General features: G+C 48.1%; 2 protein-coding genes and 1 long non-coding RNA gene across 6 annotated transcripts in view; all 3 read left to right on the top strand.

The window, feature by feature from the left end:
- Positions 1-10290, top strand: part of ITGA3 (integrin subunit alpha 3) — a 91946-nt gene extending 81656 nt beyond the window's left edge. For both annotated transcript variants that reach the window (XM_060281422.1, XM_060281423.1), the window contains 4 exons: positions 1002-1100; positions 3310-3435; positions 6126-6287; positions 10152-10290. In XM_060281422.1, coding sequence (XP_060137405.1) covers positions 1002-1100; positions 3310-3435; positions 6126-6236 — 336 coding nt within the window. In that variant the 3' untranslated portion in view covers positions 6237-6287; positions 10152-10290. The remainder of the gene's footprint in view (positions 1-1001; positions 1101-3309; positions 3436-6125; positions 6288-10151) is intronic.
- A 20-nt stretch (positions 10291-10310) lies between these two features.
- LOC132593029 (uncharacterized) lies at positions 10311-14760 on the top strand. Its single transcript, XR_009558447.1, has 2 exons — positions 10311-13683; positions 13819-14760. It is a non-coding gene; the product is annotated as an uncharacterized LOC132593029 (long non-coding RNA).
- Positions 14761-18362: 3602 nt separating this feature from the next.
- PDK2 (pyruvate dehydrogenase kinase 2) overlaps positions 18363-24107 on the top strand; it is a 29649-nt gene continuing 23904 nt past the window's right edge. For all 3 annotated transcript variants that reach the window (XM_035134352.2, XM_060281421.1, XM_035134351.2), the window contains exons 1-2: positions 18363-18607; positions 23814-23955. In XM_035134352.2, the coding sequence (XP_034990243.1) occupies positions 18487-18607; positions 23814-23955 (263 nt within the window). In that variant the 5' untranslated portion in view covers positions 18363-18486. The remainder of the gene's footprint in view (positions 18608-23813; positions 23956-24107) is intronic.

The raw sequence follows: 24107 nt of genomic DNA, 5'->3' as shown, positions 1-24107 counted from the left end.
TCACAACTTCTTATCCAGATCAACTTCCCCTTCTCTTCCTCCCTGGCTTCAAAGTTTTTAACTTTCCTACTGCATCCATTTACTTTCCTCTTGGGAATTCTACAAGATATTCATTTTAAACACAAGTTCTTTCAAATATATTCCAATTTTTTCCCAATTATTATTAAACTTTTTACTTGAACCACCCCTTATCGAATTTGTCAATTTGGCCAGATCAATATAGCTAATTAATTTCTCTTGCCAATCTCTAATAGTAGGGACTTCCTGGGTTTTCCATAATTTAGTGATCAAAATTCTTGCTGCCGCCACTGAGTACAGAAATATCTTTTCATCCTTTTTTCCCACTTCCTCTTCAACCATTCCTAATATGAAAGATTCTGGAGTTTTCCTAATATTATATTTGAATATTTTCTTTAATTCTTCCAATAAAGGTAAAGGTAAAGGGACCCCTGACCATTAGGTCCAGTCGTGACAGACTCTGGGGTTGCGCGCTCATCTCGCATTATTGGCCGAGGGAGCCGGCGTATAGCTTCCAGGTCATGTGGCCAGCATGACAAAGCCACTTCTGGCAAACCAGAGCAGCACATGGAAACGCCGTTTACCTTCCCGCTGTAGCGGTTCCTATTTATCTACTTGCATTTTGACATGCTTTCGAACTGCTAGGTTGGTATTCTTCCAATACCCCGCTCCAAAAAGGCTTTATCTTAGCACAATACCACCATACATGTAGGAATGTACCTGTTTCCTTCTGACATCTCCAGCATTGATTATCTTTGACTTTATACATTTTATGATTTTTTTCTGCCTTCTCAATGAAGGCAGAATGTAATCTAACCTCCAAGTCAGCTGTTTATCACCAAATCAGGATGTTCAGTGAAAGGGTCTCTCATTCTAAGGCATCTTCCTGTGTTCAGTGGGTGGGAGTACATTGGGAAATGAGTTTATGTTGCTGCTTTTTTGATATGCTCGCTCTTTCCTATCCACCCCCCATGGAAATGTAGGACTACAACAACTTTGACCGCGTGAAGGTGGATGGGAAAGCCACGCTGTTTCTCAGGACAAACTCCTCCACCATCAACATGAAAAACGACACTGTGTGGGTGAGTGAGACTGGATTTGTTGGGTGAGGCAACTTCAGAAAGTCCAGCGGTCCAACTATCAATTCCAATGGAAGGCCTCCCAGTCTCCATTCCTCTCTCCCTCCCATAATTAGCAAACTCCATCAGTTCTTCTTGAGCAGCAGCTTTCATAATAATAATAATAATAATAATAATAATAATAATAATAATAATATTTATACCCCGCCCATCTGGCCGGGTCCCCCAGCCACTCTGGGCGGCTTCCAACAAAATATTAAAATATACAGAAATCCACCAAACATTAAAAGCTTCCCTAAACAGGGCTGCCTTGAGATGCCTTCTAAAGGTCTGGTAATTGTTGTTCTCTTTGACCTCTGGTGGGAGGGCATTCCACAGCGTGGGTGCCACTACCGAGAAGGCCCTCTGCCTGGTTCCCTGTAACTTAGCTTCTCGTAGCGAGGGAACTGCCAGAAGGCCCTCGGCGCTGGACCTCAGTGTCCGGGTAGAACGATGGGGGAGGAGATGCTCCTTCAGGTATACTGGACCGAGGCCGTTTAGGGCTTTAAAGGTCAGCACCAACACTTTGAAATGTGCTCGGAAACGTACTGGGAGCCAATGTAGGTCTTTCAGGACGTGTATTATGTGGTCTCGGTGGCCGCTCCCAGTCACCAGTCTAGCTGCCGCATTCTGGGTTAGTTGTAGTTTCTGGGTCACCTTCAAAGGTAGCCCCACGTAGAGCGCATTGCAGTAGTCCAAGCAAGAAATAACTAGAGCATGAACCACTCTGGCAAGACAGTCTGCAGGCAGGTAGGGACTCAGCCTGCATACCAGATGGAGCTGATAAACAGCTGCCCTGGACACAGAATTGACCTGCGCCTCCATGGACAGCTGTGAGTCCAAAATGACTCCCAGGCTGCGCACCTGGTCCTTCAGGGGCACAGTTACCCCATTCAGGACCAGGGAATCCTCAACACCTGCCCGCCTCCTGTCCCCCACAAACAGTAGTTCTGTCTTGTCGGGATTCAATCTCAATCTGTTAGCCGCCATCCATCCACCAACCGCCTCCAGGCACTCACATAGGACCTTCATCGCCTTCACTGGTTCTGATTTGAAAGAGAGGTAGAGCTGGGTATCATCCGCATACTGATGAACACCCAGCCCAAACCCCCTGATGATCTCTCCCAGCGGCTGCATGTAGATGTTAAAAGCATAGGGGAGAGGACAGAACCCTGAGGCACCCCACAAGCGAGAGCCCAGGGGTCTGAACACTCACCCCCCCCCACCACTTTCTGAACACGGCTCGGGAGGAAGGAGCGGAACCACTGTATGACAGTGCCCCTAGCTCCCAAGCCCTCTAGACGGTCCAGAAAGATGTTATGGTCGATGGTGTCAAAAGCCACTGAGAGATCCAGCAGGACTAGGAAACAGCTCTCACCTTTGTCCCTAGCCCACTGGAGATCATTGACCAGTGCGACCAAGGCAGTTTCAGTCCCATGATGAGGCCTGAATCCCGACTGGAAGGGATTCAAATGAAATCGATTTATTTTCAAAGCAAAGCTGCCCTCAAATCCCCATCTGTAAACTCAGGCCTAGGCATGGGATGTTTTGCCCAATGTTGATGAATTAATCAACCCAGATGAGAATACGAGGTCTGAGCTGGGAGCATTTGACCCCCCCCCTTTCTCCGTCAGGTGTGGCCATGCTGATCTTCACACACCAGGTCGATGACGTTTTAGGGGGTGAAACTTAATTTTTGCACATTTCTTCAGTGGGGAGGCGACCTAAAATTATATTTTGGGGGGGCATGAAGAATTCAAATCTGCCATTGTTTTTATGATTGGGCAACAATCAGCTTGGTAAATCTACATTTGACAAAGAAGCACGTGAACTGCTCTCAGGAAAACCAAAGAATTTCCCCTTCTGACAATTCAGGTAATGCGAAACAATAGTAATAGTAATAAATAATAATATCAGTACATCATATAACTGCACGTACTTGGCAATCCTTTTTAATGATTTCTGTGCAACTTGACACACATTTTACTTACCAAGCAAAAGTAAATTATACTCATTTAAACCAAAATACCTTTCGAATTCCCAAGTCACGTTACACCCCCTCGTTTTGGGAAGTTGAAAGTTGAAAAATTCAGCACTGAGTCGGTGTCCCCTCCCTTCTGCCCTTCCTCCCTTGAGGCAAACCCAGCTCTCCCCTTTTTGCCCCTTCCTTCAGTTCTCGGTGACCATCGACTCTGAGCTGAGCGAGGAGCAACCGACCGAGATTGAGCTCTGGCTGGTGCTGGTCGCCGTAGCAGCCGGACTTCTGCTTTTGGGCGTCATCGTTTTACTGCTGTGGAAGGTGAGAAGAGGAGATTTTTTTTAAAATTGGGGAGCAAGGGGTGACAGGCTAGAAACAGAAGCACCTTCCTTTCCTCTCTCTTGGCGCCCGTATTTGTAGAGGGACACTCTCAAAACTGCTTCTGCACAGCCAACCCGCAGAGAGAAGAAAACAATCAACAACCCACACAATTTTCTGTGGCAAGCTCAAATGCCTTAGCAGTATTTCCGGGGCTGATATAAATATGCTATAGGCGGGCTGGCCTCGCTAGAGAACAAAATGTTCAGGCATTCAGACGTCACAAAAAAACAAACAAACACCAAACAAACTAGCCAAGCCAGTTTGAAATGGGCCAGGCAGAAGTTAACTGCCTCCCGCCCCAGCTTTATCCAGCAGTGATGTAATCTGTTTACAGGTAGGTAGCCGTGTTGGTCTGAAGAAGTGTGCATGCACACGAAAGCTCATACCAATGACAAACTTAGTTGGTCTCTAAGGTGCTACTGGAAGGAATTTTTTATTTATATTTTTCGATGTAATCTGCTCTGACTTGGGTGTTTGCATTTAGCTTGTGCAGCTAATATTGGAGAAGAGCCAAACAGCTCAGTGTATCTGTGGGATGCTTGCTATACCCGTTTTTGTCACCATAGAGAAAGCGGTTGGAATGGGAGGAAACTATATTTAGAACCTGATTAACCAAGGCATCAGCTGAATATCTAGGGTCCTTTGGTCCATACCTCAGGATAAGATGATAACAATAGTCATCTGTATTATGGTCGGTCCTTCACCAACTCATTGATAGATAGATAGATAGATAGATAGATAGATAGATAGATAGATAGATAGATAGATAGATGATAGATAGATAGATGATAGATAGATAGATAGATAGATAGATAGATAGATAGATAGATAGATAGATAGATAGATACTGTAGATAGATAGATAGATGATAGATAGATACGGTAGGTAGATAGATATGATTTTTAAAAATATAAACCTACAACAAAAAACAATTCAAGATCCAAATATCAAGATTGCTCTGAATATCTTGACTTCCCCCCATCCCTTCCATGGGTCCTAGTGGTAATATTTACAACTGCATATCAATACTACCCAAGTTTTATCCTTCCAAATTATCCATACTTTCCGTTAATTTACGTGTGGTTAAAATCCTGCTAATGTTTTAACCTGCTTACTACAATGGTCTTGTAAATAGATGGTAAACTTTTCCCATTCTTTTTTTTTTTAAGTTCTTGTCCTCTTGATTTCTGAGCTTCCCAGTTAGTTTTGCCATTTCAGCATAGTCCATCAACTTGGTTTGCCATTCTTCTCTGGTCAGGGTAGTTTCTTCCTTCCATCTCTGGGCTAATAGCATCCGTGCGGCTGTTGTCGTGTTCATAAACAGTCATTTTTTGTCCTTTGGTGTCTTGGTACCTGTAATTCCTAATAATATGGCTTCTGGTTTTTTAGCAAAAGTTATTTTAAACTTTTTTTTTCATTTCATTATATATCATCTCCCAGAAATTTTTAATTAGTTTACACGCCCACCACATATGATAAAAGGCACCTTCTTTTTCTTTACATTTCCAGCAGGTATTTGAATTTGTTCTTAAGCAGTTTACTTCGCTGGTGCTTGGAGAATGCTGCATAGAGCCTGTGTGCCTGACCCTTTTCAGAAATCCCTTAGTTGTTGGCATCCATCTGTCTCAAGAGACAATGGAGTGCACCTCCAGGGGTGAAGTCAAGCTGCTGTGTTAGCAGCGCCAAAGTGACCTTCCTGGGGCGCAAGCCTTTTCCCAGAGCAACTCCAACCATTACCTTGTCATTGAGGGAATGTGTGTTTTCAAGCCTCCCTCCGCTTGTATTGGTTCCCAGAAAGAAAAGGATTCACACCTCCTGTTCCTAGAGTACCAAAAGCAGATTAAAAATGTGAAGGCAGTCATGGGCTTGCAGAGCACTTCCAAAGCTAAGTCTCCACTAGTGCTGTGTTGCATTCCAACTCTGCATTGCATCTCCCAGGAATAACAGGCCATATTCAAGTGGGGAGTTTCACCAGGACAGCTAAAGTGGCAACGAGTATCTCACTTACTCTAGTGACAACTAAACACAGGAAAACAACCGCTTGCCCGAGAGGATGTTTTCCTGCCCCTCCCTATGGCTTAGTATCTTTGTGTGCTGCAAATTCAGCATCCAAGATGATCAAAATATAGAAAGGGAATCCTGGAAGTGCTCTCCAACTGTGGTTGCCTGTAGTGGCTGCTGGGGAAAGCTCTCCTCCGGAAGATCACTACAGGCAAGATGGGTCGTGAATATACCTGCACCTTTCTTAAGAGGGTGGCATGGGTCTTTAGTTCTGTGCAGGTGAATTCAAGGGCATGCTTGACGTTTTGACCATCGCGTGTGGCATCCTTTGTGGCACCAGATTTGCCATTTTCTCATCAATTCTTATCAATTCTGCTTGATATTTCTTTCGCCTTGGAATTGTAGCTTTGCGGAGGAGCCCACAGCAGCCCCAGATTGTGTGGATTTGGCAACCCCCAAAACTATCACTCCTGGTGCTTGGCAATAAAATGAGACCAATCCCGTCTGCATGTTGAAAGTTATATCCTTTGCAACAAAGGGGCTGGAACGCTTGAGCTGGTTGTCTCCACCAACCCATTGCACATTGTTTCCTTGTTGTGCTTGACATTTGACCCCCTGCTTCCTCATAGTGCGGCTTCTTCCGGCGGGCAAGCACACGAGCCATGTACGAGGCCAAGGGCCAGAAAGCCATGATGAAGATCCAGCCATCTGAAACTAAGCGGCTGACCGACAGCTACTAGCTCCTGTCTCAGGGGGAGGGGAAACTGCCCACCCCTTTGCCCTGTCTCTTGGTAAATCAAGCTCTTGCAGCAGGTCTACTCCTCTTGTTCACTGTCTCTGTCAACTGCTCCACTTCTTAATCCTTCCCATAAGACCCTGGCGTTGAGAGCTGTGTCCCAGTGCTGGTTCAGGGAAATTGGACTTTGGACTGGTCACACGGGCACCTTATACTGCTTGAGTTACAGTCAAACCTCGGTTCTCGAACGGCACCGTTTTCGAACGTTTCGGCTCCCGGACGGCAAAACCCCGGAAGTAAATGCTCCGGTTTTCAAACGCTTTTCGGAACCCGAACGTCCGACGCAGCTTCCGCTTGAGTGCAGGAAGCTCTTGCAACCAATCGGAAGCCGCGCCTCGGTTGTTGAACGTTTCAGAAGTCGAAAGGGCATTCTGAACGGATAACGTTCTACAACCGAAGTTTGACTGTATATGGGACTAAGCGCTGACCCATTTGAACGAACAGACAGGACCAACTTACGTCTGCTCCAATCACAGAGCACAACTAAGAATCACAATAATCAGTATTCTTAGCCACTCCCCACCTGGGGGCAAGCAGGGCTGTGCTTCACCACCTGCCCACCTGCACAGGGGGGGAGCCCAGTTGGCCAAAGTGGCCCTTGGCAGGTGAATCCGCAGAGAGGAGCGCCAGGCTGTGCTGTGCTGGGGTTGCCCCTTGCCCATCTCCCTCCATCCACTCTCGCTCACAGTCTGGGGAGTGCACCGAGCAAGCAAGCACTGGCCAGGGGTGCAGCAGCCAGGCCAAGCTGGGGCCCAGAGACCGCCAGCAGTTGGCAGGGAAGAATGGGGAGCTGGGAACAGCAACCCCCCCCAGATGTGTCTGGGCAGCATAGCTGCCAAGTTTTCCCTTTTCTCGCGAGGAAGCCTATTCAGCATAAGGGAAAATCCCTTAAAAAACGGGATAACTTGGCAGCTATGCTTGGCAGGATGGGTGTGGGGGTGCCTGGTTCGTGCCCCTTCAAAATTGTGTGCCTGGGGCTTGGCCACCCACTACACTATGCCCCTGTATAGGGAGGAATGGTTAAGCATCCCCCCATCTCTGCTGCTTTGATCAAATTCAGAGGTGCCCCTGCCTCTTTTTAAAGCTTTTTTTTAAAAAAAGGAAATCTGCTTATGACTCTCCTGTGTGACTGGGCCCTAAGCCCTGGCTCTACTCTAATGAGCTACTATGGGTGCTTCTGCTTCAGAGTCCTCTTTAGGCGCAGGAGGAAATGCGGTTGTGCAACATGGAGCCTTGCGATTGGGAGGTAGTACAAAGCCCCTGGATTGGCTGTGCCCAATATGAAAACCAAGAGCCTACCCTTGTTGTCTATGGGGCAGAGAATTCTGCCTGTTCCTGCCCTGCCTCCTTAGCTGCCAAGTATCCCGTTTTTCGCGGGAAACCCCCGGATTTTAATCCGTTTCCTGCTGTTCTCCCGAATGGAGAAAAATCCCGGAAATCCCCCGGATTTCCTACCTGCCAGGGAGCCTCCATTTTGGATGCTGCACTTCCCATGTGTGGGCACCGGAAATCGGGCAGAGCGGCACCGAAAGTCGCTTCTACGCATGCCCAGCGGCCATCTTGGTGGTGGCCGCATGGCAGCGGCCGTCACCAAGATGGCCGCCGCCATGTGGCCGCAACCAAGATGGCCGCTGGGTATGCGTAGAAGCGACTTCCGGTGCCGCTCTGCCCGATTTCTGGTGCCCGAACATGGGGAGAGCGGCCTCGGAAGTTACTTCTACGCAACTTCCGGTGCTGCGCCGCTGCTGATCCCGCATTTTTCAGCGGGAGACTTGGCAGGTATGCCCGCCTCCCAACTCAGATTATTGAAGTCAAGGACCCTGAAATGAGAGTCTGGATTTGCAGGTGGCAGAGAAGCACATCTGGCCTCAGCCATTCTCTGGACATTTCTCCCAGCATCCAACATCTTGGGTGCCCAGATTTCCCAAACCAGCCCTCTCAACACCAGGCATTGCAGCCTCTCCCTCTCTTAGTTTTCTTCAAGGCATGTTCCTCACACATTGCACTTAATGCTCTCCCCTCAGGTTCCAGGTGTCATGTCTGTTGGCCTCTTTGTTTTATCTGTCTGTCTCACTAACCCAAATGTGTTTCTTTTCCTAGGCTTTAAGAACCACCTTCGTTTCAGGTGGCTTCTGACCTGGCACCTCCTACTCTGACAATGGACTTTCCTCTTTCTCTCTCTTTACTCTCAATCTTCCTTCCGTTCACTGGGCCATTCATTCCAAGTTCTGAGGTGGTGCTGAGTTGGCGACACTGTCGGGGGTTGACTTTGATACAGGAGTCAGTCTAGAAAACGCTCTAATACAGGGTTTCCCCAAGCTTGGGTCTCTAGCTGTTTCTGGACTACAACTCTCATCACCCCTAGCTAGCAGGACCAGTGGTCATGGAGGATGGGAATTGTAGTCCAGAAGCAGCTAGAGACCCAGGTTTGGGAAACCGTGCTCTAATATATACCCAGATTGGCAGCTCACCCTCACATATTTTGAGTTGCTACACACACACACACACACACACACACGCACGCACACACACACACACACACACACACTTGTGCTACAAAATCATGGCAGGTGTCAAAGATCAGTGGCCAATCCCAGTGTTAAACGGTTTAATCCATTGTGCCTTCGCCACACCACCCCTGAGGGACAACATAAAAAAGAATTAGCAAAACTTTGAACCAAGTTTCGAACCAACCTCTTGGTTGCCAGTTGCCATTTTGTTGGCTCTCACCCAGAAAACAACATGGCGGGCCACGTCACTGCCCCCTTTTCCTCCCCAAGCTGCAAAAATAGTCTTACCTTAGGGCCGTCTATGCAGACAACTACTCCCAACATGAGAGGGGATAATGAGATCATTCTTTTTCTCAATTTCGATTGAAGCTGGTTTAAAGGTAAAAAAGGGGTAAAGGACCCATGGACAGTTAAGTCCAGTCAACGGCGACTATTGGGTTGCGGTGCTCATCTCACTTTCAGGCCAAGGGAGCCAGCGTTTGTCCACAGACAGCTTTCCGAGTCATGCGGCCAGCATGACTAAACCGCTTCTGGCGCAACTAGGGTTGCCAGACTCAATAGAGAACAGGACTTCTGTGCCTTTAATTGCCCTGCTCTCTTTTGAGTCTGGAAACCTTAAAGAGAAACCAGCAGACCCTTTGCTTGGAAATTAAACAAAGGGTCTGCTGGTTTCTCTTTAAGGTTTCCAGACTCAAGAGAGCAGGGCAAAGAAGTCCTGTCCTCTACTGAGTCTGGCAACCCTAGGCACAACGGGACACTGTGACAAAAACCAGAGTGCACGGAAATGCCATTTACCTTCCCGCCGCAGCGGTACCTATTTATCTACTTGCACTGGCGTGCTTTCAAACTGCTAGGTTGGCAGAAGCTGGAACCGAGTAACGGGAGCTCACCCCATCGCAGGGATTCGAAGCGCCGACCTTCTGATCGGCAAGCCCAAGAGGCTCAGTGGTTTAGACCACAGCGCCACCCACGTTTGGGGCAGAAGTTTGGTTTGGGGTGGAGGGACACATCAAAATGCAACCTTTCATAAGAACCGACAAAATAGATAAATGTTGTGGTGAATACCGTGTGCACACCATTTCCCAAAACCCTGGAGGCAGAGTAGAGTGTGTACATGACCCTAGTTTCTCCATTTTGGAACTGATGTTGAGCCTTTTCAGCCTTTCAGCCACCACAGGAACCTGGTCCAATGAACCGGCCTTCTCCGTTATCTCCCCGCTTCCTCTCTCACCTCCTCTTTCACCCTGCCTCTATTCTCCGTAGTGTCCCTTTGCTCAAATTCCCAACTTCGGTCAATGTGTCCTCTCACTGATGCGTCTCTCTCTCCCCCCCCTTCTCTTCCCACGCAGTGCAACTTTTTCAAACGGACCCGCTACTACCGAATCATGCCCAAGTACCACGCCATCCGGATCCGGCAGGAGGAGCGCTACCAGCCGGCCGGCGGCTTCCTGGCACCGAGGCACAAGAAGCAGTGGGTCACAAGCTGGCAGGAGACGGGGAGTTACTACTGATGCTTGCCTCCCTCTCCCCCACCTTCCACCACCACCACCCCACCCTCGCCAGCTGCTTTGCTCTCTTCTGGACTTCGCATTGGACCAACTACAAAACTGCTATTGAAAGTCTAAGTTACGTGACTCAGGTCGGTGACCACGACCCAAGAGCTTTCTCCGGACGCAGCAATCTTCGGGAGGGGATGTTCCCTGCTAGGTGCTGCTGCTGGGATGAAGGGTGGAGAAGCTTTTTCAGTCTTTGTGAGGCAGCCTGGTGGGGCCCGAGGCAAAAAATGGACGGTTCTCACCTTTGTACAACAGGCTGCATTCCAGTCACGCAAAAGCTGGAGGCTTGTGTGCCCATGAGCCCTCCTAACTTTCCATCCCAGTTCAAGGACATCTGCCAGCCAGGAAGGGGGCTGAGCAGAGCTGGGGGAGGCTGTGTCCCGGTGAAAGTATTGAGGGTCTGCATTTGACCCCCTTGGCTTGAATCCCTTTACCCTGACCCCCTGAAATACAAAGCTCAAAGGGGCAGCTTTTTCACTTACACCAGTTATTTATTTTCCCCACCCACAACAACAACAACCACCACTACCACCAGGGTCCTGGAGACTGCATTTCTGTGAGGTATGGCAATCATCTTAGCTTCATTCTGGACAGATCTACCCAAGTCGGCTGTGTTGAAGTTGTTGTGGCTTCTCAGATGCCATTGTTGTTTCACCCAAGGGTGGCTGCTTCTTGCATTTATACTCCAGAAGGCACAGAGCAATTTCCGAATGGCTCTTAGGCAGTCTCCCATCAGAGGTGTACCTAGGGGCTGGTGAAAGCAGCCCCCGCCAGGAATGTAGGCCCAGGGTCCCCCCGCAAAAACCACCTACGAGACTAGACGCGTGTGTGACGCACTGCCACTGTTGCGGTGAGATCGGACGCAGGAGAAAATCCCCATGCTTCTTGCACTGTAGAACAAAGGCTTACGGTTATTATTATTTTTGCCCTTCCTCCTCGCCTTGCCCTCACTCCAGACGCTTTTGAGTACTTGGGTTGTGTAGTAATTTCTAATGTGGCAATTGCTTTAAAGTGATTTCCTTTTTTCTCGCGGGGCGAGCGGATACGCCTACACAGCTCCTTGTCGAGGGCGGAAGGGGTCCCAGGTACGCTTCTGCCTCCCGTCCCGGCAGCTTACAGAGTCATGCCAGTTTAGTGGTGAGACTGTCTCATAGAATCGTAGAATTGGAAGGGACCCTGGGGGTCATCTAGTCCAACCCCCTCCAGTGCAGGAATCTTTTGCCCAGTGTGGGGCCTTGAGATTGAGAGTCCCGTGCTCTACCAACTGTTCTCTGGGCAGCCAGAAGGTTCCTCTCATGCAAACTTTGGGAACATAGGAAGCTGCCTTGTATTGAGTCAGATCCTCAGTCTATCTAGGTCTGCATTGTCTACACTGACTGGCAGCAGCTGTCTTTCTCAGCTGCACTTGGAGGTGAGGGTTGAACCAGGCACCTTCTGCAGACACTTGTGCAAAACCTCTTGTGCATGGACAACTGCATGTGCCATGGTGTGAGTTAGCTTGGCTATTGCAGATGCGTACAAGCAAGCTTTCATGTACTTTTCGCCGGTAGCATTATCTTTGATGTTTACACTTTCTTTCCCCCCCTTTGGTTCTTTTTTTTTTTAATCGCTGAGAAACCAGGGATTCCGACATCCTTCCTTTGAGGCCTTGCTACAGATGACACCCATCTATCTTAATTCTCTTCCCTCCGACACCCCCCCCCCCAGGGCCTTGTTATAGACATTACACTGAACACAAGCCATCTCGGCACATGTACAAGTGTTTGTGTGAAAGACCGGACACAACTTGTTGATTTGTACAGCTCAGCTGTTGCACGCATAAACTGCAGGGGGGTGCCAACTTGAATACAATATTGTGGGCACCCAGGTAAACCCCGCCCTGCATAATTGATCATATGATGCAGTGCGCACACCTCATTTGAATGGGGATGCCAATCAACTTGGCGGGGGCCAGAACCCCTCAAACATTTTATTGTGGGGACCGAAGCCCCTAGGAGTTGGCTCCAATGATAGACTTACACTTACTGAATGTGAGTAACTACAAACGTACAAATCAGCTACTTATGTACACAGATTGTACACTTGTTGGATGTAATGTGGGAACGACCCTAGACTAAGCATAATTTGGAGAGAAGCTTGAACGGCCTTCAGTCACCGTGCTATGGCTTCAGCCGTCTCCTTCCCCAACCCCATATTGCTATACCGTAAAAACACTGGATGTATTGTCACTGGAGCTCTGACTATGCCAAAAACTACTGATCCTTTTTTAGCCACTGTGTCGTTTCTTGTATCTCCTCCACGATTCTTCAGAGAGAGAGAGAAAGCGGTTTTTACTACTCACTGTGGTCCAGCTTCTTAAGGAGCGCAAAGGAGACTTCTGAGCTTGAAATGCGGGGAGCGGGCAGAAATATTATAACGATTCCTTTCAAAACCCCTTTCTGCTCATTCTGTCGGAAAAGATGTGAAAGCCACTTTCTGCACTTTGGGGAATGCCAGGGAATGCCCGGGCTCTATGCAGGGCCGGCTTGGTGTCTGAGGAGGCCCTGGGCAATGTAGTCTGTGGTGGGTTCTCTCCGCGATCTGCGAGCCCCAGTTGGCTTACCTCTGGAGCAGGGATTATTCTCAAGCCAGCAGACCAGATCCTGGGTTCCCCCACTCCCGCCAGCCCACTCAGACAGGTGGGCGAGGCCGCTTGCCTGCCACTCACCTGATATCACCATGGCATCGGGGGACCTGCTTTTCCTTCGTAGCATGGCTTGCGTTCGAGCCGCACTGCCGAGGAAAACCCAAACAGGGCTTGACATCACAGCTGATCAGCTGGTTTCAAGCCATGCTTCCCGCAGGGATCTGCTGTGTTGTGGAGTCGCACCTAGCTTGGTCAGTCGCACCTAGCAAGCCTTGCAGCAAAGCTGTTCCCAGTGCATTTTAACTCAGCACCTGTCAGCTGATCGGTGCCGGCAGCAACCACCCCTTACCAAGGAGCAACTGGGAGCACACTTCAATGCACCTCTGTTACAACCTCAGGGGTGCGGCTGGTGGGCATGTTTTGGAGGCCAAATTGGGACCCGTGCTGGACCTAGTTAGGCCCAGGAAGTTGCCCACCCCTGGTTTACTTCCGGGCGACTGCGCTACAAGTAATATGGGGAGCTGGGTCTACCCACCAACTGAATTCCTCACAGTGCCTCATAGGAACACAATGCCATGAATATTATGGGAAGTGTAAATGGAAACTAGACCTGCTTTGAACACCTGGGCGGGTTTTCTTTTTCTTTAATGAAGAGTTCCAGAGGAAATGTCATTAATGGGCCCTTCTGAGGCACTAGCTGTCCCAGGATGCTGATTGTCTTGGCTAGGCATAGGCAAACCTTGGCTCTCCGGATGTTTTGGAACTCCCATGATCCCTAGCTAACAGGGCCAGTGGTCAGGGATCATGGGAGTTGTAGTTCCAAAACATCTGGAGAGCCAAGGTTGCCTATGCCTGGTCTTGGCCAAAACAATTGGCCCTGGAAGGTGTGTTAGTGTAATAATGATGTCTCTCTCTCTCAAAACTGACCAGCTGCAGCCAGTTCATGGGGATGGGGCGTTTGTGAGTGCCAAGAGTGGGCAGGCTTAAAGCTCCTGTTTCAGACATTATTCAGCGCTTAGGGGAGGGGGAGGATGGGATGGTAGGGACAAGTCTGCATTTCAGTGGAATACAGCAAGGCAGAACGAGACTTGCTCCCCGCTTCTCCCCCATTGCCCAGCCGCCATTTTGAATCTTGAGGAAAAGTTGGCCTCGTGTGTTCCACGTTCCACATAAGAAAGGGGTGGGGTTTGAGGGCAACTGCTTATGCGATTGGCCAGCACAGCCGCCCGTCTTCCCAAGAAGTAGGTGCTCGTGGCAGTTCAGTCTGCGATGGTTTCATTTCAAAACATCCCTTACCCATGTCTGACTCAGAGAACTTACTGTAGCTGGATTTGGGGTTCTTTATAAAAGCATGTTTCGCTTTTCAGGTTTCATATCTAAATATCCAGTGTGTTGACCTGTTCGTAAGACACAGTTCCTTACTGTTTTACAAGTGTGGTTGGCGCCAATGGACACTACTGATCTGGGCTGCAAAAAAAGGAGGGAGAAAATCTGAAATATTCCCTTCCACACATCACAGTTCAGGAAACTACGGTTGTGTTGAATATCAGAGAATGAGCACACCCCCTCTGCCCTCCCTCCTCATCTCCCAGCTGTATATTAAATTATTAAAAATGTACTTAACTATAGCTATGTGTATATAAATATATATATATATATTTGTTGCTCACTGGAATTTACCACTGTTTATGGTACTGGAGGTCTGGAATCATTGTGCCTTGGTTGTAAATAAGCTTGAGTGGCTATTTTATTTTATGAATAAAAAAATGACTCTGATTTGTAACTTGCGGCTTCAGGTTTTTGTTTTAATGAATGAGAATCCCCAAGCTCACTTCAGCAGCCTCTGATTTATGTTTGCGCATTCAAAGGAGGGCAGAGTCTGCTGAAAAAGTGTGGCTTTGCTGGCGATGGCTTGAGGTATTCCATGAACGCAGGATAACACCCCAGACCTGAGTTGGTCGCCTCTAAACAGGGGCTCCCAGTGAGAAAACAATTTGGACAAAGGGCTTAGCCAACCCATATAGCCCAGCCATCACACCCAGTTCGAATAGAATCATAGAGTTGGAAGAGACCACAAGGGCCATCCAGTCCAACCCCCTGCCAAGCAGGAAACACCATCAAAGCATTCTTGACATATGCCTGTCAAGCCTCTGCTTAAAGACCTCCAAAGAAGGAGACTCCACCACACTTCTTGGCAGCAAATTCCACTGTCGAACAGCTCTTACTGTCAGGAAGTTCTTCCTAATGTTTAGGTGGAATCTTTTTTCTTGTAGTTTGAATCCATTGCTCCGTGTCCGCTTCTCTGGAGCAGCAGAAAACAACCTTTCTCCCTCCTCTATATGACATCCTTTTATATATTTGAACATGGCTATCATATCACCCCTTAACCTTCTCTTCTCCAGGCTAAACATACCCAGCTCCCTAAGCCGTTCCTCATAAGGCATTGTTTCCAGGCCTTTGACCATTTTGGTTGCCCTCAGGGTAACCAATAGAACCAGGGTAAACAATCCTGACTCTCCCTGTACATCTGGGAAATGTAGCATGTAGGTTAAAAAAGGTAAAGGACCCCTGGAAGGTTAAGTCCAGTCAAAGGCGACTATAGGGTTGCGGCGCTCATCTCGCTTTCAGGCTGAGGGAGCCGGCATTTGTCCACAGACAGCTTTATGGGTCATGTGGCCAGCATGACTAAACCACTTCTGGCGCAATGGGACACTGACAGAAAACAGAATGCATGGAAACGCCGTTTACCTCCCGCCGGAGTACCACTGGCGTACTTTCAAACTGCTAGGTTGGCAGGAGCTGGGACAGAGCAACAGGAGCTCATCCTATCGTGAGGATTCGAACCACCAACCTTCCGATTGGCAAGCCCAAGAGGCTCAGTGGTTTAGACCACAGCGTCACCCACGTCCCTTTAGCACTTAAGCCTGCTTGTCTCTCACTTTAGATATCGGTGCGTAGTTTCTAAAAAGTCTGGTCAAGGGTCAAGAGTTCGATTCCTAAGAAGAGGATTATTCCACATTACAGTGGTACATCTACTTATGAATTTAATGCGATCCGAACCCACATTCGTAAGTCGAAAAAAATTGTAAGTCGAATCCCATAGGAATGCATTGGGAGAAAAAAATCGTAAGTCGAAGCAACCCTATCTAAAAATTCATAAGTAGAAAAAATCCTATCTAAACTGTATCCAAGATGGTGGACGGAGCTCCGTTCGTAAGTAGAAACATTTGTAAGTAGAGTTATTCGTAAGTAGAGGTACCACTGTATACAAAGGAGAGAAGTCCCCTGTTTTTGATGTTACATTAGGTTTTATATGTAATGGCCCAGCTATATGTGATTAAAGAATGCCAGAGACAGCCGTAAGCCAAAGGGTGTTGAAGTAATGTGGACTTATTGCACGAACAGAAGTTAGCACAATTTTTCTCATTCATTGTAGTCTTCCCATACACGCCGGGTTTCACAAATAGAATCGTAGAATCTTAGAGTTGGAAGGGTCCATGAGGATCATCTAGTCTAGGGGTCTCCAAACTAAGGCCCAGGGGCCGGATGTGGCCCAATTGCTTTCTAAATCCAGCCGGTGGAGGGTCCGGGAATCAGCATGTTTTTACATGAGTAGAATGTGTCCTTTTATTTAAAATGCATCTCTGGGTTATTTGTGGGGCATAGGAATTCGTTCATATTTTTCTTCAAAATATAGTCCGGGCCCCCCACAAGGTCTGAGGGACAGTGGACCGGCCCCCGGCTGAAAAAGTTTGCTGACCCCTGATCTAGTCCAGCCCCCTCCAGGAGACAGCTTGCAACACAGCAAGCCACCAGCCTCATGAGCAGAAATAAAGGGGACACTACTCAAATAGCAAAGGAGTTGGAACATGTGAGCTCTGACCAAAGGGAAGTGTAATTAATGAAAAATCACTTGACATCAGTGAATGGATAGTCTTGTGAGCCACAAAGCGCCATGGATTTATCAGAGGTGGGAAGAGGAAGAGCAGGAGAAAGTTTGGTAAACTAAGAGGAAAGAAGGAGCTCACACTCAGCCCAATCAGGTCTGTGTTTTTCTCAGAAGTAACTCTCGCTAAACCTTAACGATTAATCATTTATTTATTAATTATCAGTTTGTACGTAATATAGTATTCTATTCTGGAAGCTGCTTTTTGCTTTGGAGAAGCAGAACAGAAAAGCTACGAATGCACCCAGTCTTCCTAGTTTCTAGCTCACTTGGTTAGAGTATGGTGCTGATAACGCCAAGGTTGCAGGTTCAATCCCTGTATGGGGCAACAGCTGCATATTCCTGCATTGCAGTGGGTTGGATGAGACGGTCCTCAGGGTTCCTTCCAACTCTTCTATGATTCTATTATGGCAGCCTTCGCAAGTGCACTTACAAAGCTTTCGCTTATCAATAGCAAAGCTGGTATTTCTCTTGGGCAGGCGATCTGTGACCGAGACGGAGCTCTTGCCCGGCCTTAGCAAATAAGCTTTCAAAAATTACCAGTCTGCAAAATTATCTCGCCCAGGTGGGTTCCCAAACCGCGGTCCACAGCCCAGCAATGTTCCTCAAGTTACATTCAAGTGGTCCATAGAGTGTTGGCCAAGAACACTTACAATCTGAGTTCTTTGGAATTCAATTTGTAATTCCATAAAATGCAAACAATATAATCAGTGCTGGATTTACATACACTATAAGCTAAACAAGGTGCTATAGTTCAGGGCCCCACTCTCTTGCCCCCCCCCCAAAAAAAATTTAAAGGAAGAAAAACCTGGATGTACATTTCCAAAATATAAGATAAAAAGCAAGTACTGTAAAATAAAACCTACATACAGCAACAGTGTTTTGTGTTGTGTAGGCTCCTAAATCATGGGCCCTGCCTACTAGCTTGCTCCCTAAAATATCACTGGTTTGCTCATTTCTATATATAGGGTGCCTACATTCTCTGCATGTGCAAATGGCTTGAGATACCTATGAGGTCCATAAATTACCATATAGCATATATTCAACACACAAAAAACAGCGACAATTTGTTGTTGACCATGAACAGCTGGACATATAAAGGGCCCCATTACCTTAGGGCCTCATCAAAGCCCAATCCAGCCCTGAATATAATAAATGTAAGAAGCGATGAAAATGCAATTACAAATCCGACGATTTCTAGAATCGTATATTACGACGACGGCAACAATAACAGACAGAGAAAGGAAGGGTTAAATGGGCGTGTCCCCCTTGCTTTTCCACGTGGTGCCGAGCACCTTCCCATTGGCCGGCCACGTCTTGTTTTTTTACGCCGCGGCCGCCCGTCGGAGTAGGTGGGCGGGCCCCCGCCTCGGATTGGCCGGGAGCGGGAGAGGGCGGGGCTGTGCCTTTCCGGGGTTGGCGGCTCCTCCAGCGCTGTTGCCAGTCGCTCGCCGAGCCGCCTGAGGGTACGGTGGTGGGTCGGATCTTGCAGGCGGAGGGCCGCTGAGTTGGCCTGCCGGGGCCTGGCTGGTGCCAGTGCAGCCGCCGCCGCCGCGATGCGCCTCCTTCGGTGTCTGCTGAAGGGCCATTCGTCGCTGGCCGGGGCGCCCAAGTACATCGAGCACTTCAGCAAGTTCTCGCCGTCGCCGCTTTCCATGAAGCAGTTCCTGGACTTCGGTGCGTGGACGGGCAGAGGGAGGCAGGCAGGCGGGGGAAAGAGGCGCATTGCCGGGCTTCTCGCAAGGCTGCTCTCCCGACAAGGCAGGCCACCAGCGGGGTCTCCCTGCTATCTCCAAAAAGTAACAAGTCAATCCGCTTTAAATCTATTTGCATCTGCTCTGTTGCTATTTAAACAACAGCGACAAACAAGAAGTTTTTTTTAATGGTAAACAAAACGGGTGGGAAGCTTTGGTTGCGTTCCTGCTTTGCTTCTGCTCCCTAGGTTTCTGTTTTTATTAATGGTGAATTAAAAGAGAGGGGGAGTTTTGGAGCACATTCCTGTTTTGCGAGTGCACTCAGAAGCAAGACCTGATTTGAGCGGGGTGGGGACTTGCGCGTAGAGTTGTAGCCACTGGTTGCTGCGTTGTTTTTCTTAGCTGCCTTGGGTGTTTTGTAGGGAGGGGAGTGGGATAATATGCATGACCTAGGGCAGTGTTTCCCAACCTTTTGCCTCCAGATGTTTTGGGACTACAACTCCCATCATCCCTAGCTAGCAAGACCAGTGGTCAGGAATGATGGGAATTGTAGTCCGAAAACAGCTGGAGGCACAAGGTTGGGAAACACTGATCTAGGGGAGCGAGAACCGGCTGCCCCCCCACCCTCCTGCGCCCAGCTAAACTGGATTAAAGACCCGCTTCTTTTGCCTCCCTAACCTTGTTAAGTCCATCCCCTGCGCTTGGGACTTCATCAAAGTTGAGTTATTCTGTTTCAGTTATTTTAAGTCCCTGGTACCTTAACAGGTTTGACAGGGTGGTGGTCTTGTGCATGTGTGCGTAGAAGCAAGTCCTGTGGAGTTGAGTGGAATTGGCTGCCAGGTCAGTTTGCTTACAGAATTGCGACCTGGTAGATCAGTTGTGGATCAGGCACACCCACCCACCCAACCAAACAGTTCAGTGTAACCAGGTGAATCATGAGATGACCTCTGCGTAAATATACCGTGACACTTTAATCTGGCTCTCGGAACAGCATTTCCTATTTATCTGTGGAGGAATGTCCCACAGCCTGAACAGGTGATCTTTCCTTTTGTTTGTTTGCGCATGTGTGTGTGAGAGAGAAGAGTGGGGGCATAGCTCACTTTGTGTGCAGAAGGTCTCGGGTTCAATGACATCTCCAGTAAAAAGATTATTTAAGTAGCTAAACATTCCTATGCACATGCAACTCCCCACCGCCACCCAATTTTCCTCAATTTTAGCCTGTTCTTTGCCTCCCATGCAGTCCAGTAAATCTCTTCCTCCACACCCATTTCCACAACTAGATACTTCAGGCTGATCTCTGTGCTTCCACAAGTCACAGAGTGCAGTTCCATAAGTAAATATGTCCTGTGTATCTCAGATAAATGTGGGAACCCCTAAAAGGGGTCTGCATCGTTCCAGTTTCTGCCCATAAACATTCTGTTTGGTATAGAATTCTTGTGCCTTTTCTTACTAATCCATTGCCATGGTTCTGAGAGATCAGGGATGTGCAGAAGGCTCTGCTTAAATGCGGGACCAGTTTTTCCTGGGAGCTAAATATGTATATATTTGAGCTAGGGAATTGTTGCATTAAGCCCCTTACTCAAAACAAACTGACATTTGGTTGAGCAGTTTTACCTGCAGGGGGCTAGCCTCTTTGCCATATATTTCCAATGCTGGTAAATGACCCAAATCTGAATGGTGACAGCGTCACCGTGTCCCTCTATCTACAAGGTTGCAAGCCAAACACCTGGACTAAATCTGGGCAGGTACAACTTTTAAAGTTATGTTCCCCACAGTGCCCCTTTTGCCAGGATTTGCTCGCTTGTCCACCTGGATTAACATCTCCCCAGACACACTGCTTTTTTGAAAGGACACCAGAGATGAATGGGAGGGAGGGGGCAGGATGGACAATATTTCAAAGTTCCCTGATGGCAGAAGTGATTCTTGTGAATTGCAAGGACCTTGCCTCATCGTTCTGGGTTTTATGCTGCTGAGTTGGGGGGGGGGGAGTTTTGTGTGATGCCCTCTGAAGGATATGAAGGACAAGCGGTGCTGATTGGGGGATCCTCGGCGTCAAGACCTCCCCTAGCCCCACTTGCCGATTTTTCTCGCCGATTCCACCCCTCCCTCCGTTTTCCCTGCAGTGCTTCATTCCAAGCCTGCGAGGATGGTGTCTGACGCTCTTTTCAAAACAGTGGGGCTAAATAAAGAACTCTGCACTCTTTTCTCGGGCAGCAAAAAGAAACATGCACAATGGATTCCTTGTCTCCCTTTCCAGCAGTTGCTTGCACAGCTCAGCTTGCAGCTTAGTGCTTTGACCTGTGTGTAGGTTTCCTTCGGTGGAGAGTTTGGATGGAAGGGGTGGGGGGTGAAACCTCAAAGCAGCTTTGGATGTACGTGGCCCAGCTTGCCTTCTCCTACATCCTCTGCTGGCTTTTCTGTCTCCTCTGTTTGCTGAACAGCTCCCTGTTTCCCTGTCCTTGCCCAACGCTCTCACCTTGGGTTCTTTCCTCCTCTTTTTGACAGCATAAATTGCTTCCACACATCTGCTTCAGTAATAAACACATCATGTCTCTGCTGTCCGCAGACCTTCCTCCTGTTAGTAGAGGTACTGCCCTGTTTCCATACGGTTTGATTTATAGAATTCAGAGGTGGCAGGGCTTGGAAATAACACCAACCGACCCTGTATTTGTTTTAGGAAAGCTGGTTCCCCCCCCCTTGTGCTTCTAACGAATGCATTATAGTGGTTTCTGGTTGCTGTTTTTAAGCGCTCAGGAATTTTGTAAAATAAGCAGGGTTTTTTTTTTTTTAAAAAAAAACCACCTTGGATTTCAAGGTTAAGCTGTGCACCGAAAACAAATTCCAGCAGTAGCATGTGAGGGATTAAGGCCTGCTATGCTAATTCATTTGCCTGGGAGTAAGATCCTTTGAAAGGGACGCGGGTGGCACTGTGGTCTAAAAACCACTGAGCTTCTTGGGCTTGCCAATTGGAAGGTTGGCGGTTCGAATCCCCGCGACGGGGTGAGCTCCTGTTGCTCAGTCCCAGCTCCTGCCAACCTAGCAGTTTGAAAGCATACCAACACTAGATAAATAGGTACTGCTCCGGCGGGAAGGTAAACGGCGTTTCTGTGCGCTGCTCTGCTTTTGGTGTTCTGTTGTGGAAGCGTCTTAGTCATGCTAGCCACATGACCTGCAAAAACTGTCTGCGGACAAACGCTGGCTCCCTCGGCCAGTAAAGCAAGATGAGTGCTGCAACCCCAGAGTCGTCCGCGACTGGACTTAACTATCAAGGGTCCTTTACCTTTTAAGATCCTTTGAACTGAAGACTTACTTCTGAGTAGATGTGGTTAGGATTGTGCTGTTTTTCCTCCGTTCCTGCGCTTTCATCCACCCCAGGAAGTGGTTTTCTTGCCCATTGAGTAAGGGAACACAGAAAGCGTTGAAATCCAAGGTAATTCATAGCAGATGTTGAAAATGCACCCCAGGAATGGAGCAGTAGCAGCTGGGTGAATGGATTTGTCGGCAGCTGTGATGGCAAAGTATGTGGCTATACAAACTTTGGTGCCTGACTGCTTGAATCTACCATTTGGTTTCTAAATCTTGACCAGAAACTTGCCCCCCTTTTCTTTGCAGTTAGCTCTCTACAATCATGAGGTCTAGTAACTTTCTCTCAAGGAGCAGAACCCGATACTATTTCCGCAGCTAGCTTATTCCGTGTTCGCTATCTTACTCTAACATAGCAAAAGCAACAGAGAGCCCTTAAGACACCTTAAATACTAAGAGGGTAACCTGAGCTTTCCCTGATGAGAACCTTTGTCATCATAAGCATGGAGGGGACAGTGAAGGAAGATACAGTACATAATTTGTGTGTGCGCATGCATGCATGTTGCACTTGTAACACTGTAGGTACTTGGTAACATAGTTAATTGCAGGATCTGGATCAGGCATAGGCAAACTCGGCCCTCCAGATGTTTTGGGACTACAACTCCCATCATCCCTGACCACTGATCCTGTTAGCTAGGTATGATGGGAGTTGTAGTCCCAAAACATCTGTAGGGTCCGAGTTTGCTTATGCCTGATCTGGATCTTACAAGGCTAGAATTTTATAGATTACTAGCTGGCCCAGCCAGGCGTTGCTGTAACTCATCCCTGTGATTCCCCCCACCCTGTCCCCATCCATGACATACACCGCCCCCTCCTCCCCCCCCAACCCCCACCCAGGCGAGTCCCCACTTCCACTCGGCCTAGCCTGTAAAGGCGAGCTGAGGTACAGTGGTGCCCCGCTTAACGAATGCCCTGCTTAACGAAATTTCTGCTTAACGAAAGGATTTTTCGAGCGGAGGTTGCCTCGCTAGACGAATTCGTTTTATGAAAAATTCATCTAGCAAATCGCGGTTTCCCATAGGAATGCATTGAAATTCAATTAATGCGTTCCTATGGGCAAAAAAAAAAAAATCAAATTTTTTTTATGCATTCCTATGGGATTCGCTAGACGAATTTTTCGTTATAAGAAAAGACCCGTGGAACGAATTAAATTTGTCTAGCGAGGCACCACTGTAATGTGGAGAGGGAAGGTTTTTCTATCTGCAGTACCAGTGTAGCCACCGCTAGAGGGCGAAGGTTTTGTAGCTGCAATACCAGTGTAGCCGCCGATAGAGGGCGATGTTTTGTAACCTGGTTCTTTTCCCAGCATGCTCGACAGGGTCCTCTGGCTGACTTTTTAGGTCCTAAAAATGGGGTTTTAGCTTGCGCAGGTGTGACATTTGTATACCCCATGTAACTAGGAACACTTGCATAGTGGCATGTGATGTTGCTCAAGCGGTTTCGGTGAAATGTGGAAACCAACAGACATGGCCAGTTTACATTTTTATATATATATAGATCCTCCGATTAGGGGGCCTCCGTTGGGGATCGCAGGCTGGCTTGCAATAACTTGCCAGAGTGTCACCTGGGATCCTGACCAGGGTTCAAATCCCCACTCAGCATAAAGCCTTGGGCTGCCTCTCAGACTAACCTACCTCACAGGGTTGTTGTGGGGGGGCTATTTGAGGAGGGATAGAACCCATACATAACACTTTGAGCTCCTGGAAGGGGGGGGGGGAAGGGATAGAAATGCAGCAGTCAAATAAATAAATGTTGGCTGGTGTAACCTTTTCCTTGGGGCGTGTGCCAGAACAGCTGATAGCAGGGCATGTTTTTTTTCTTTGCAGGATCCAGCAATGCCTGCGAGAAGACCTCATTCACTTTCCTGCGCCAAGAACTCCCTGTCCGGCTGGCCAACATCATGAAGGAAATCAACCTTCTCCCAGACCGGGTGCTGAGCACCCCTTCCGTTCAGCTGGTGCAGAGCTGGTGAGTCCCTTCTGTTTGTTTAGATGTTTATGGGCAGATAAAATCACAATATACACACACATACATATAAAACATACACAATAAAAGCAAGAATGAAAACAAACCAATAATACCGTGTTTCCCCCTTTTTAAGACACCGTCTTATTACTTTT

This window comes from Zootoca vivipara, chromosome 13 (genome assembly GCF_963506605.1).
Source record: "Zootoca vivipara chromosome 13, rZooViv1.1, whole genome shotgun sequence".
NCBI lineage: Eukaryota > Metazoa > Chordata > Lepidosauria > Squamata > Lacertidae > Zootoca > Zootoca vivipara.
This window is presented reverse-complemented; position numbering and strand designations above follow the sequence as displayed.